The sequence below is a fragment of the Cryptotermes secundus genome, unplaced genomic scaffold, assembly GCF_002891405.2.
Source record: "Cryptotermes secundus unplaced genomic scaffold, Csec_1.0 scaffold557, whole genome shotgun sequence".
In the NCBI taxonomy this organism is placed as follows: domain Eukaryota; kingdom Metazoa; phylum Arthropoda; class Insecta; order Blattodea; family Kalotermitidae; genus Cryptotermes; species Cryptotermes secundus.
Window position 1 is genome coordinate 447,950 of NW_019735564.1, and position 15,762 is coordinate 463,711.

A 15,762-nucleotide genomic window follows, 5' to 3' on the forward strand; every position below is an offset into this window, starting at 1 on the left:
AACATATCTATTATGGACCTGCTTGAATCCTTCCTGCAATAAAGTTTTACTAAAAATTCACTCTAAACATGAATAACACTTGAAGTCTGGTTAGGTGTTTTCACTAGAATCACATTCTTTTCTGTTGTATATGTCATTTTGTTCAGTACTGCTTCATAAAGTTGCCACTAGAAACGGCAGACTCACAGTGATATCATGCACAATGATTATCAGACATTTTAGTAAAAAAAAAAAAAATATTAAAACTGGAATGTCTTTTAGTGAATAATATGTTGTTTTTCTAAGTTGGTGTCATAACTTTATAGCCACGTCACACAGATTAATACAGCAAACTCTTCCGTGCCACTGGGGCATAATTCAATCCATACATCTTGGTAGCAGAAAAACACTTTTAAATTCATTTATCCCAAATGGCTGTACTTCACAGGAGACTGTAAAACGTTCAAGATGAACAATCCAAACAGCAACGCAATGTAAGACAAATAATGAGCAAGAGTTTAATGCAAACCAATGAGTGATATTACGGTTCAAATAAATATTTAACAGCATGTTATATATCACTGCAATTCCTTAAACTAAGTAAGTACATGTCAATGAAAAACAAAATCTCTTTCTTTAATTTTATCCATTAAAAAAATCGTTACACTGTCACACAATGATGAGAAGATGACGAAGGACGACTAGATACAACTGGCAGCAGGCTTTTGCATGCTTCTCCATTTTATAAATGAGAACTAATTAGTGTAATATGTACATGCCACATCCGACATAACAATGTTAAAGAAGCTGATGTTGCAAAGCTTTCCATATTCAAGACATAATTTCACTGAGTGTAAAGAGAGTGAACTGAAACTTGCGAAACACTTTGCAGCACTAGCAAGTGTTCTGCATGTCATAACATTGATAACAAACCCAATCTAACCCCATTACAATGTTCATTATAAATACATCCCACCTCTATGTAATACAAAATATCAGTCTATAACACATAGGAGGAACTTCTCCAAACTTGCATTTGCACACACTTCTTAAGCTTAGGCCTATACAGTAGAATGCAAGGTGCTGGAACTCCTAAGGGAATGTTTGGCAGTCCAACTGAAGCCACCTCTTCATGCTTGCACATATTGCTTCAGTTAATTCCCTTGCTCGGCAGTGTCCCACTGAAATGAGTCTTCACAGTCTTTGGCACTTTCAAGTGTCTGTCACCAAACCTACACCCAGTCCAGTGGGAAAAAATATGAAACAAAAGAGAGAACAATATAATGGACAAGGCAAAAATAAGCCAATGCACCTTGCTACATCTCCATCACATTTCAAGCTGCAATTTGTCCAGTGATTGCTTTATCTTCCCTTAATTAGAAGCAAGCATAAGACTTCTAAATGCAATTGCTCATAAATATTAAAACTATGGATAATCAGTCAATGTTGGTTATTCATTACCAATGGTTGCAACACTGAAGAGAACTGTGACAACCCTAAATACTAACTTAAACTAAAATCTAGGTTTCATTTAGAGTGGGAATATCATTCATTCACCATATATGAGTCCAACAATATTATAATTACGAATATAAAACTTTGGCGATAACACTGTATTTATGTCTAAATGCTTGATGCAGCAGTTCTCAATCATGCGATCACACTTACTACAACTTCAGGCACACAAAACACTTGTATCATATTCCCCTCTGTCTCTTCTTCCCATCCATTTACACAAATCTACAGATAAAATTGCTGTAATATATATTCAGATCTATCCTGCATAATAATTTATTGGAATAACATGCTGGAGAATTTATAATTTTCTTAACAATTTGTCTTTTGTGTGGAATACAATCTAGGTAAAACATAAAAAGGTCAACCTGACAAAGAGTTCCAACTATCCATATATAAGAGGGAAATTCAGAAAGTAACTTCTGCTTATTTAAGGCAACTAATGTAAAAGTGGGGAGAGCCCACACATGCGAGGTAGCATCACATAAATCACTGCCTTGTAAGCCATCATATAACTGCTCACATAGTGTTTGTTCTTCTCTCTACAAAGTGTGTTATGATATGATATGGAACCAAGAGTGAGTGTGCTGGTAAGGTCCAGCAGCAATTTACATGACCTTATGCAGGAATGCAGTTGGCCATCAGTGGTTAGTTGTGAGCCACTGGGAACTGAAACACAGGCATTTACATTGTTAGAAGCCACAGCCAAGATATGATTGGTAAAGAAATAGCAGTTGCTTGCAACTGTGGTTATTTGTGGATCATGCAGATTAGTGTTAGTGTTGTAGCTATTTGTAGTTACATGTAGTAAGCAAATCAATAAAATCAATATTCAATTCAAACTCTATGTCTAGTCACTAACACATGATAATGTATTTCATTGTTTGTGACTGCCATGACTGACTAACAGGCTAGTTAACCAATTAAATCATTGTTACTGAACTTACAAAATTCATTCGCCAGTTTCAGATGATATGAGAAGATATGAGTTTAATGCTTTATGTATTCTTGAAGATGGCATAAAGGTGTTGTAACAATGGCATTGCAAACAAAACTGTAACTTATAAAAACTCTAGCAAGTAATACTTTCATATCTTGTTTAACATACTGTGTGTCAGGCTCTTAATAAATAGCAGAGTCTAATGTAAATACTCATAACAAGTAACATTATCAGAGCACTGTGTTTAGGTACATTTCATAATTTCTGATTTAAAATGGGGGGGGGTTGTATTACTCACACATTAAAGAGCTGATTGCACTACAGCTCAGGTGATCAGCCACATCATGACTAATTCATACATCAACCATGATATGGCCAATCACTCAACAAGATTTCAGTATGTTTATTCATGGCAAAAGCTTCAGATCTTACATAAAAATTTCACTGGTACTCTTTGTGATAAAATGTTTCTATTAACAAGTTTATCTGATTAATTCATTTAATTAGATTTTGAATTTTACTGACAGCACTAAAATATACACACATACATACCTATACGCACCACACATATATACTTCATGGTATTTAATTTCTTTTTTTTATTTCTGTGAGTTAACATTACCTGTTGAAGACATGATGTTTATCGTTCATTCTAAACTAACACCCTGTGTCAACTTATATTACAACCACAAAATGGCAGCCTGAACATCATTATTTCTCACTCAAAATATGTCATAAATAATAAAGAAAGACTGGTTTGTAATAAGACGGACTCATTAATTCTCATATTTTAAAATAATCCTATAATAAGTTTATTATTCCCAGTCACATGAAAAGTAAATATTCTGGATTTGCAATCATGCAATTTGGATCCGTCCAAGATTAATACTTTTGCTTTAAAGTGAAATACACTTACATCCCAGCACATTAGACTAGACAGGATGCATGAACTTCACACAAATGTTAGTACAACAAACCTCAGACAGCCAAGTGCTACTGATGTGATTCTTTACTTGTTCATTTAGTGGACAATTACACTGAAAACTAAAATTGACTGACATCCATAGCTGTAATAAAACCACAGATGTAATAAATATTGCTAGCTTACAAAACAACTTTGTTAAAACTTACATATAAAGAAATCTATTTTAACCCTTTGACTGCCAAGCCCTGCCATAGAACTATCTGCTATAAATGCCATGGCTGCCTGGGGGTAAATACAGTGCACAGAAAACCCAAAATATGTCCTCAAATGATCTTCAAATGGTTGCAGGTATGGATCAAGTGAAAGGCCGTTCTATCATCTAACACTGATATGTCACATTTGAGGCTATGTAATGAAATGCTGTATTATCTGATTAAGAAACTGATCCCTTCAGCTATGGTGGTTTTAACTCAAGCACCCTGAGCTTGTGGCATCCAAAGGGTTAAAATTAAATATTAATTGAAGGCAACTTTTCATATATTACATTTTCAAGAGTCTTGACTTGGTGTCTAATATTTTACATTGTCACTCACATAGACAGGTCAAGAAGATTAGATCCACATGTACAATCACTATTATATGCATTACAACATGCAAATTTACAATTACAGTATTTCCATTATTATGGAACTATAACTTATAATTTCTAAAAAATCTTTGATCAACAAACAAGGAACTCTCTTTGGCATCTAAGAACAAATTACAAAAATTTTTTTTAATATTCTAATTCAAGGATAACATATTATATACTCTGAAGTATATACTGTTACATCCTTCATGTGCAAGTTAACCATTGTTTGAATATGGACTAGAGAGTGATTGGATTATGGCAGTCCATATCAATATGCAATCTTCAAATTAACTGACACTAAATTCTTTTGTAGAACCACAGTTCTTAATGCTAAACACAGTTTTGTAGATTAGCATGCATACTACAATTTTGAACATTCTAATGTAAGCAACTGGGTCCTTTAATGTTAATGATAAACAGTATTCTGTAAAAGGTAAAGCTGTCCCCGTGCTTAACTAATTAAGCACTATGCCATGAAGGCGTGTGGGGGAGTGGATGTATAGATCCACATTTTATTGACCTAGGCACTAGCCCCCTGGCCACTTTACACCTGGGGAAAGAGTCTCTGGTACCCATTGGATAGGAGGTTGGGTGGACCCCAGAGCCAGTCTGGATGATGCGGAGAAGTGAAAATTCTTACCCCTACCATGACTTGAACTCCAACCCCTTGTTGCCCAGCACGTAGCCACTTGCTATACCTGCTATGCTATCCTGGCTCCTAAAGTAACAGAAGTATTTTAAGCTGACAATATTTCAATAAATTTTGATCAGAAGCAGGGCATTTTATAAATGAATTTATGTGGTAATGGAAATATTTCATGACAAAGATGGACCTCAGATATCAATTTGCATGCATACAACGTGTGACATACAGGAGGATTGATGAAGTAATTAATTTTATGTTGTAATGCACACAATTTGCTCACTTTATAACAGGGGATAAGGAGCTGCACTGAACAATATTATACACTAGATACAACTCTCTGGGTGCTGGCTGGATGACTTACGGGACTTGCACTTTGTATCTGCTTTGCCTGTAGGGTCAATGCTGACTTTTCGAGGGTTACCCAGAGTCACCAGTGCTGATGCTATTGCCAGACCTGGTATGAGAAAATAAAATACCAGCACTTCAGTGTCATCTACATATAATTAGAATCAGTAATAACTTCAATAACTGCATACAACAGATTGGAAAATAATTACATAAGGCATATAACTAGAAGTGACACATTCACCTTTCAGTATGAATACTATGTCACTGTATGACTGATACATTAGATTTTTACATAGGCCACATGAAGACAGGGACACTGGTCACATCACACAATGAGTTTTCTGTCCCCTGTCAATATAAGTCAATGTACTGTTTTACTGTTGTTTCCATGTCAAGTTTCAAATCTGAGGCCCTGCAAATGTGTCTGCCACATGAGAATAAGGTGATATTCACTAGATGTCATAGTATGGCTGGGATTTCTAAGATATCTGACTTGAACTACTGCAGAAGTTTTACTGTGAACAGTTGCACAGGCTCCTTTATTGGATCACTGTTCCTGTAAACCTGTCTTGTCAGAATTACTTGTACACATAATACTCATGACTTGGCACAGAACACACCAAATTGTTACCAACAATTATTAAAAACTTTTCCTTTATACCTACATGCAGCATCATTGTGAGTTGTTAGTTTACAGATTAAAAGCTATACAAATTTACTTTCTGGCCATACTATCAAGATTTATTCAGTTAAAGGGATCACCCACTCCTGCATCCCTTATCTGATATCTTTTGTACATTAAGAATGGAAATAAATGTTGTCAGTCCCCCAGAAATGTACTTAAATATATTAATTCAATTCTAAATCTTAATGCTTACAACACAGAGGAGCATAACTATTTAATTATGAACATAACATCAAAGCACCAAAAGTCCAGACATTGCAAAGTACAGCTTCACTTAATGTGAATGCTACTGTCATATGCATTTATTCTGGCAAAGATCAATGGCAAAGAGAGAGCGGTTCAGGTTTAGAGTAGTCACTATCAAATATTAAAGCATAACTCAGCTCACAGAATAGCATATACCAATTCATCCCAGGGAGAAGACAGTACAAAAAAGAAAACTGGTTCAACTATACCAACATATACTGTTCCAGTTCCTTTACCATAAGGAATGTCAAACATAAAACTGTAACGTGGTATGAAACTTGACACAACAAAATCTGTTCTGCACTTCTATAATTTGTAGTTTAGAATTATTACTTCATAAAATATTTTCTGTGACATATCAAACACTGTTGAATTCAAGAACTCCACACATGACAAATACCTGTCTCATTCCAATCACAATCCGAGTAATCAAATTAAAAATTAATATTTATGGCCTAAGTAGTTATACAAGTAGGTGTGCCCTCTCTTTAAAGCATCTAAGAGATAACGTGGAATGCCTTACAAACAGTAAAATTTGTAAACAAGACACATTTATTTTATCAAAAGAATATGTCAGAAATCCCAGTCAGCATTGTTACCTCACTTCATTTGACCATAAAGTAATGAGAATTTACAAAGATCCAACTGCTTAGTTTAGGGCTCACTGGTGAGAATGTCCACAGAATACTAAAATTTTGCTTCTTGAGACAGTTAAGAAATAATCATAAAAAATGAACACATTTAGAAAACAACTATTAATTCTATTTTCGTGAGATCTGAGGTTCTCACGAGGTGGTTATCTTCTGGAATGGCATATTGTGCAGGCTGCTGAAAGTGCACTGACACTTCACAGGAACAAACTGCCCCATCCTCATGATTGAAGACTAAGCCAAGCAGAGTTGCTTGCTTGGTTTACTCTTTGACCCTGAAGATGGTGGCAAGCACATTCCTCCTGAAAAGCTTCTACCAGATTAAACAGAGTCACACCCCAGAAGAAAGTACTCCTTCACCCTCTCTTAACATCTGTCCTTCTAAGGAATGTTCTACAAGTCAGTTTCAACATGGACATAAAGTGTCCTTCTGCCACCATGACAAGGACAAACTTACCATCGGCTAATAAGAGTTGCACTAATATATCAACATGTTTGTTAAAGGTAGCAAAGTATGTACACTCTGTTGTTGTTAATATTAACGTCAAAGGCAGGAAAAGGTACAGTAACTTAAAGATCTAGGCTTAATGACATCGCACAACATATGGCAAGTCAGGACATACCAAGAGTAGCAGTAAAGGTGTTAATTATATAAGAAAACACTGGAACTGATATACACCTCACAGGTAAATCAGATTTATATATGAACATAATCTCAGTATACAAAAACTCTCAAGACTCAAGGTATACGGCTGTTAACTGCGCAGTCCATTTTTATGCAATCAATATGAAAACGTGTCATAAAATACAAATACAAATAGCTTGTTCCAATGATCTCAACTATGTATCTGATATAACATATTTTGTATTTTCTAATAGTACAGCTGAAACTGATGAGTAATGACCAATATTTGTCTATTATAATAACTTATTTATTTATGGTGCAAAAAGGTTCAATGTCACAAAAAATTTGTGCTCACACAAGACTTTTATTGATGCTGGTTAGAGTTTGTAACGACAAGAATTAAATAATTTACACAACAAGAAAAGTGTATCTGTGAATGTTGATTACGAGACTACATTCATTCACCTGATTGTCCTGATGGGGTGAACACCTCACCACCTGTTGGCAGTCGAATAAGAAGAGACAGGACAGCAGCTCGGTTCCCACAACATGGTTCCAGAGCAATAGGACTAGGCGAGTCCTATAATAAATGAATTTCAACACCTTTATATGCACACCACACTTCCACTGCAAGGTAATATGATATTCAAGTGCTTCATTTTATGACAAACACTGGGCTGAATGAATTTCCTATACATCCAGGAGCCATGCTGAAAACAAACCTCTTCAGAAATAAATTACTAGTAGTCAGTGATTATTCCATAACCTTTTTTACAGAAATTTAACATGGGAGATTAAGGACATGTTGAATAGTTTCTACTTCAATTTCAGAATCAGCACATTTATCTGCACAATTAATACACCCATACTTTCATACAAGAATTTTTGGTGGGGGAGGGGGGAGAGAAACCGCATTTTTACTCCTGACAAAATTTTGAATAACATGTGATTTTTGTAAATAGTGTGACTAAAGTCAAATCCATTATGGGAACACAATACGGAGAATTTTAATTGTTTTTAATGAAACCTGTCACCCACATAATTGAATCAGAACTACAAATCACAAATTCTAAAATATTTCACATTATGGCGACCTAAGATCTGCTGAGGCCTGGTACTGTAAGCTTTTATTAACAAATAACTTGGTCTTTCAAAACAGCAGGATGAAAACTAGGTACGGGACTTTACACACTGACATTCCACTGCTGCATTTCCCTATACTGAAATCACAGGAGGAAGTACTGTTTCCCCTTCCAGGATAATATCCTATGTTCCCCTCCAGTCATCTAGCCATCCTCTTCACTTAATGTTATTTTTTGTTGATTATATAATGACACTGTCAGCATCAAGACTATGTAATGTCCAATGATAGAAACACTGATGAACGATAAACTGGAAAAAGATTTGGAAGGAAGCAGTCTGGGCCTATTCAAGATACTATCTTGACATCTGCCTTAAAGGACTGGGGAAAACCACAAAAAAAACCAGTGAGGATATCCAGTGTGCCAGCCGAGATTCGAACAGGCACCTCCCAAATACAAAAATACGAGACTAAGGCTGAGGGCACACCAAGGAAACTGGCAACTGCAACTGTGTTGCTGTTTCCTCAATTTTCGCTGCTCCATTCAGTAATGTGTGTTCAACTCAGGCTGATAACGATTCTTGGAAATAGCGGTTGCATTGCAGTTGCCAGTTTCCTTGGTGTGCCTTCGACCTAAGAGTGTTACTGCTAGACCAACCTGTTCAGTCACAAGAATGTGGGTGGTGATAACCTCATCATGACCTTTGATAGTGATCTCTTTGGCTTGGCTGACATAGGCCAGAGAGGCCAGGAGGAGAATACAGCAGTAGACAGAGTGCAGAAAGCCTCAAGTACTGCTATCAACCCTGCCATCCATGTGACTTCATGGCTTCAGTGTACTTTCTACTGTTTGTGAGTATGAAGGTAGAGGTAGGTTATATAAGTTGGCTATTTAACAATGCTGTCTGTATCAAGGCTATATATCATTCATGACAGGATAATTGATTAATGTGGAGAAGCTGATGGAATGGGAACTGGCAGGAGAAATGGAACTAAAAAGATAACGCTGTTTCTGTAACAGGCCATGAAGGCCCATATGGGTGTGAGATGTCAAGGATTAAACATCTTCTAGACAGTTGGCTCATAGATGGCAGTAAATTTGTCAGCCTTACACACTGGCCGCCCTTTTACACCCAAGGAAAATTCCTGATACTCATTTGTTACAGGCTAAGTTGACCAACGGCCAGTGGTGTGAGGTACTATTTTTGGTAAGGGAAGCAGTGGTATCTAATAAACGAACTGATAGCAATCAACTCACCAAATTTACGTCACTTTTTGAGTCAATAAGGTCATTTTGTATTCTGTTCGATAAACCCGTAAATACTATACTATTCTCAAGGTGAACATTGAGTTTATGATCATATTTCCTTAACAAGTGAACCAATTCCACATAATTACCTCAGTCGATAGAATCCATGCTTTCGTCATGACCACGGAGGCCAAGTTGCCACTTTCCTAAATGGCAGATGGTATCAATCGTTTCATTATTTCTCTGTTTTCTTTCACATTTTCATTATGCTGTAGTATCGTCAGGCGCTTCTGATTGTCAAGTTGACAGTCAATTCGAGATTTCCCGAACATAACAAGTTGCATTGTTGAAATAATGTGAGTCTGAGATTTCTCATGTCGTTTCAAGGCTTTATGAAGGTTGCTGATATCACCAAACCCAGTCTTGTTCCATATATTTTTTTCGTTGAGAAACAATAGGTATGGCCAACAAAACAATTTTCCTATATTACAGCAACCAGACAGCCACTCTGTTTTAGAATACTGTTCCAAATTAAATTCCCTTACACATAATTTGGTTTGTGCTTTAAGTTCTGGCAACTCTCATGTCGGTCGTCCTCTTTCTACAATTATTTTCTTTCAGAAAAGTCCCTGATATTAAACCCCCATTTTAAAAGGCTTTCAATTGCACAGTCGCAGTCACATTGTCTGCCAGCATTCATTTTAGCTGAGGCCTGTGCGTGTACTCTATTCATGCCCCTGCCCCTCTTACTGCAATATCAGACTTGCTTCCCTTAAACACAGATAGCTTTTATCTGATGCACCAAAATACGATCACAAATACAATCTTACACCATCTAAATATGCACTTATAACATTTTAATAAAACTTAATGTTACCTATAACACCCAACAATACTGAAATCACACATAAACAGTTAATTTTCATATAACCATTGAAAGACCACAGTCCTTCGCTTCCGTATCACAGGCATTAGCCAGCAAAACGAAAGTTGCTTCCGTACCCATTTTGTGACACGAATTCTTACAGAGTTTAACAAAGGAAACTTGGTCCCTCCCAGCAAGCAGGGTAAGGTAGGACGAGGCGGAGGCATGTGGCCTTGGGCAGGAACACGCTCTAAATGACAATATTCAAATCCTTATTATTCAAATTGAATTATTTATATATGACTTCTTTTCTTTTCGTTTCTTAACTACAGAAGCAATGCTTCCCCTGCTTCCATGCACGGCACGCCACTGCCAAGGGCCATAGTACAACTGGAAGGATTAGGTCAACTGAAAAACCCAGAGACCTCATCGGGATAAATGGAGCTACTCAGAGAAAACCTGCCCCTCTGCCACACTGCCAAACACTAATCCCACATGAGCTGACTTTGAACTGAACCAAGACTGCCATTCTGGGAAGCCAGAGATTAACCACCTGAACTATGGCATAGCCCCTACTACAGACATAATAAATACCCATTCCTTAACTCACCTTTTTCCTTTTTCTGAGGGTTGCAGGATTTGTATTTGAACAGAGGTCTACCTTTTCCCGCAATTCAATCTCCACTAGAACCTGTGAAAATGGTCTACTGGCCATTTGTTCCATCTCCACAAACAGCCTCTGAAGAAAAAGTATACATTTATTTATTATACAAGTTCCTTAAGATGTTCTAGGAGAATGACTATATTATGTACTACCAAGTAAGAGAAACTGTGATTCACTGCAGCTACAGATAAGCACTAATTGCTTAGGGTTACTGAACTTCTTCATTATTATGATGAGATAAATATGAGTATTTTAATTATTAGTTGGGCTAGTGAGTGACTGGCTCTAAGCCACTGGGAACTCCTCAAACAGAGAAAGGTGAATTTAATCTATTATCAGAAACTAATGATATACAAGAGTATATTCACTTCATTTCAAATTCTAAATTGAGAATAACAGTTTCCACAGAAACATGTATCTGAAGTGCTTACTTGGCGCCGCCTGTACATGTCATACTTCTGCTTGATCTTCCAGAGGATGGCAGCCACAAGAAGCAACAACAGGAAACAGCTATCAAAACAGAAATACACTGTTAAAAAGTTTTAAAAAAATATCCAGTACCATAATTTTGCCTTATGAAACCTACAGATCTCATAGTCAATGCTCAAGGTAACAAGGCACATGCATGCCACACACAAAACAAGTTCTCGCATGTAATACCATAATTTAAGAATAAATAAGAGATGTGTACAAATACTTTTATATTTTAATCACACTCGGCTGCAGTGTGATTACAAGAAAATGTAAAATGTGCATTTAAGTGACCACAGACATTTTAAAGATCTTTACAGCATATCAGTACTTCTACCATTTATGATTACAGGCAATTCACTATGCTCAAACTATGCCAATTTTCTCAACATTGGTTAAATTGTATAAAGAAATATGCAACTGACACAAAACATATGCCCCATGGATATGTAAGTTGCAGCAAATTTCACGCTTTCACAGCAGTCATTAATTTGATTTGCATGACCACAGTAGCAATTTGAGATTTCAAGTGTCACATTTCAGGAAATGATCATGTAGAGCTAGAGGGGTCCCTTCTTCAGTGCTAAGACCTTCTGTTATAGATGCAAGAGATTATTGCCCTTTCTATGGTCGTGAACAGACAGTTGCATTGTGACTGAGATACAGAGTGCGATCTGTTTTCTGTGGGTTCATAGTGACAGGAAATACTGTAGTTTAATTTCAGCCTATATACAGGATGTTTCACGACTTTAGGGCATAACTGTAGGAGGTGATTTCCTAGTCTTTGTGATCAAAAAAGGTTCGTATAAACATGTGTCCGATTTTGGACAGTTACGGAGTTATGACCATTTTTTCATTCCCGTACACGCCCTCATGTGAACTGCGTCTATCATCTGGCAGGTCGCTAATTGTAGCCAGCTACAGTCAGAGCATTCTCGTTATCTTGACACTTGAGAGGTACCTAAGGAGTGGTGGGTTGGTATGTCTGGCCACGGCTAGTGTGACGACTACTGGTGTTCAGAATAGGTCTCATCTCGGTGCGTCTGTTACGTTCACGGTGCCATTTACAGTTTCATTTGAGGAGTATGCAGATATGATTTATGTGTATGGGTTTTATGACAGTAACTCAGTTCTTACCATAGCTGAATATCATCAATGGTTTCCGAATCGTAGAACACCGAACCGGAGTGTTTACTGGAGTTTACCAGGCATTGCGAGATACCGGTAGACTTCCCGGCGTTCGTATTGCAGTCAAGCATGGTGTTAATGAAGACATCAATGAAGAAGGCATTGTTGGTATGGTACACTGCAGTCCATGTACGAGTATGCGAAGAATTGCCAGCTAGGTCTCCACACTTAAGCCCACTGGATTATTGTGTGTGGGGATGGATGAAAGAACTGGTTTACAATGTGAAGGTGGCAACGCAAGATGCTTTGTTTGGTCACATTCTGGACGCCGCTGACCACATAAAAACAGCCAGCTGAAGCTGCTACGTGCTACTCGCGCGGTTGACGACCAAGTGGAAGCCTGTCTTGTGGCCGACGGTGGCATTTTCGAAAATCAGGTTTAAGCACCAATCAATTCAAATTGAAGGTAATTTCACGAAGTTAACTTTACCTTCATATGTGGGGCAATCCAAAAGTTTCCAAAATTTGAATTTTGCGCGCGAATGGTTATGAGTACATCAAAATACCGCTGGGTCTCCCTCATACATCCTTCTTGAATCAGTGTGGCAAGCAGCGTCAAGTTGAGTGGTTGGGTTTATTGTTGGTGAACATATTTCCATTGTAGTGGCTCAAATTTGGGATTGGGAATTTAAGTCATTACCTAAGTGTCTGGAGACTTGCGAAAAGTGTTTTGCAGTGAAAGAGCAAAGATGACAACACCTGGACAGGCAACTAGGGTAAGAATGTTGAGGATCAGCATTCATGCGTAATCGCCCTAGCAAGAAGCTTGCCTCACTCGGCCACTGAAGGTAACGATGTTATTAATTACACAGCGATGAGACGCCATAGGCCCTCCCACAACCACCGAGAATAACCAATTAGAACATAACTTTAGGAATTTAGAACACAAGGGAGGAGTTAACTACCCTCTGTCGTCAACAGCTGAATTAGCAAATTAAAACTATAAATTACGGAATTTCGAGAGACTTGGGATTCGAATCTAACAGAGAATATTGAGTTGTCAGCCGAAGGCTCTCTTCAACATGGGCCTTACGAGCGGAGGCAGTGGGCCTGCATCTTGTACTACAAGTAAGTTTCTTTACTCATATCAGCAATGTTGTTTAATAGTATTGTTGATCANATCGCCCTAGCAAGAAGCTTGCCTCACTCGGCCACTGAAGGTAACGATGTTATTAATTACACAGCGATGAGACGCCATAGGCCCTCCCACAACCACCGAGAATAACCAATTAGAACATAACTTTAGGAATTTAGAACACAAGGGAGGAGTTAACTACCCTCTGTCGTCAACAGCTGAATTAGCAAATTAAAACTATAAATTACGGAATTTCGAGAGACTTGGGATTCGAATCTAACAGAGAATATTGAGTTGTCAGCCGAAGGCTCTCTTCAACATGGGCCTTACGAGCGGAGGCAGTGGGCCTGCATCTTGTACTACAAGTAAGTTTCTTTACTCATATCAGCAATGTTGTTTAATAGTATTGTTGATCAAAGTGTTGTTGAGTGATTTTAATGTGCAATCTCCAGTGTGCCCGGCGAACCCTTAGGGGAGGATACGAGAATCATGTAATTGCCTAGGATGTTAGTCAGGCACGAAGGGTTTATAGTGTATGTGTCAAGGTTATGGTTAGCGTGAAGTGAAGCCTATGTAGACCCGACTGAAAGTCGGCCTTGTTAATAATGTAAATATTGTAAATCATGTATATATAAGAGTGTAAATAGACAGAGTAGATAGATAGGATAGGACGTACCGGGATTGTGATTCACACCCCATAATCACCTTTCCACGATCCAACCAGCAGACCCTACCCAAAAGGAGAGTTGCAACAGCAGCTGAATGCTTAAGGAGAGGTGCTAGGAATAGACAGGGATAGGCTCCTGCCACACAGGCAGAGTTTAGTAGCCTTGATAGCAACGCCCCCTTAAAACGTAATAATAACATAATACGTTGCTACCTGTAGACTACATGAGGAGTTGTCAAGAGGGAGCTATCACTATAGGCCAGGGGGTAGTTCCCACAATAGAGAGGACATATAATAGATGGTGGCAGCTTAAATGAGAGAAGGAAACCCCGAAACAGGAGAATCCTAGCTGAGGGTGAGCTAGGAGTATGGTGTTGACTCCTTACAGCGTAAGCTGGGGTAGCAAGGAGGGGTACCAGCACACCCCCGTCGTCACGGAGTTACAAGTGGTACCAGCGTTGTGACATTACAGTGGGGTGGCAAGGAGGGATACCTCCACGCCCCCCCCCTGCGCGCGGCGTAACATCCATTGTTGTGTTTCCATGAGTTTGCAGTTTTGCGATGGCTGACCTGAGAGAGCAGCATGCCTGTATAAAGTTTTGTTTAAAATTTGGGAAAACCGCTGCAGAAACGCACCAAATGTTGAAGCAAGCTTTTGGAGAAAACAGTTTAGGCCAGACACAAACTTACAACTGGTATAAACGTTTCAAAAATGGCCGAACATTGACTGATGATGACGATCGTTCGGGACAGCCGTCAACTGGCAAAACACCAGAAAATGTCAGGAAAGTTAAGGATCTGATTCTGCAAGATCGTAGACTGACCATCCAAGACCTCTGTAACACCTTGGGACTAAGTTATGGTACATGTCAACGAATTTTGTCAGAGGAACTGAACATGTGGAGGATTGCGGAGAAGTTTGTGCCACGACTGCTGCAAAATGAACACAAGCAGCATCGCTTGGAAGTCCGCAGGGAACTTCAGCAACAGCTTCAGGAGGATCCAAACTTTCTTTCGAAGGTTGTCACTGGTGACGAAAGTTGGGTTTATGGCTACGTCCCTGAAAGCAAGCAGCAATCGTCGCAATGGAAGAGCCCTTCTTCACCTCAGCCAAAAAAAGCTAAACAAGTCAAGAGCAACATTAAGTCCATGTTGACCTGTTTTTTTGATACTGACGGGATTGTTCATAAGGAGTTCGCCCCTCCTGGTCAGACAGTCAATAAAGAGTTCTATCACGATGTTCTAAGGCGTTTGAGGGAGAACATGAGGAGAAAACGTCCAGAGAAGTGGCGCACAAACGACTGGGTACTCT

The 15,762-nt window shown here is 38.3% G+C and overlaps 1 protein-coding gene across 3 annotated transcripts in view; it reads right to left on the reverse strand.

Annotated features, from left to right (window-relative positions):
- Nucleotides 1–594: 594 nt before the first annotated feature.
- The window catches only part of LOC111869615 (attractin-like protein 1), a 59,567-nt gene continuing 44,399 nt past the window's right edge, over nucleotides 595–15,762 (reverse strand). For 2 of the 3 annotated variants that reach the window (XM_023861267.2, XM_023861266.2), the window contains exons 19-23: nucleotides 11,481–11,559; nucleotides 10,996–11,124; nucleotides 7,656–7,770; nucleotides 4,917–5,090; nucleotides 595–1,211 (exon numbers count right to left, since the gene is read on the reverse strand). In XM_023861267.2, coding sequence (XP_023717035.1) covers nucleotides 4,960–5,090; nucleotides 7,656–7,770; nucleotides 10,996–11,124; nucleotides 11,481–11,559 — 454 coding nt within the window. In that variant the 3' untranslated portion in view covers nucleotides 595–1,211; nucleotides 4,917–4,959. The remainder of the gene's footprint in view (nucleotides 1,212–4,916; nucleotides 5,091–7,655; nucleotides 7,771–10,995; nucleotides 11,125–11,480; nucleotides 11,560–15,762) is intronic. The other variant, XM_023861268.2, reaches the window with a different exon arrangement.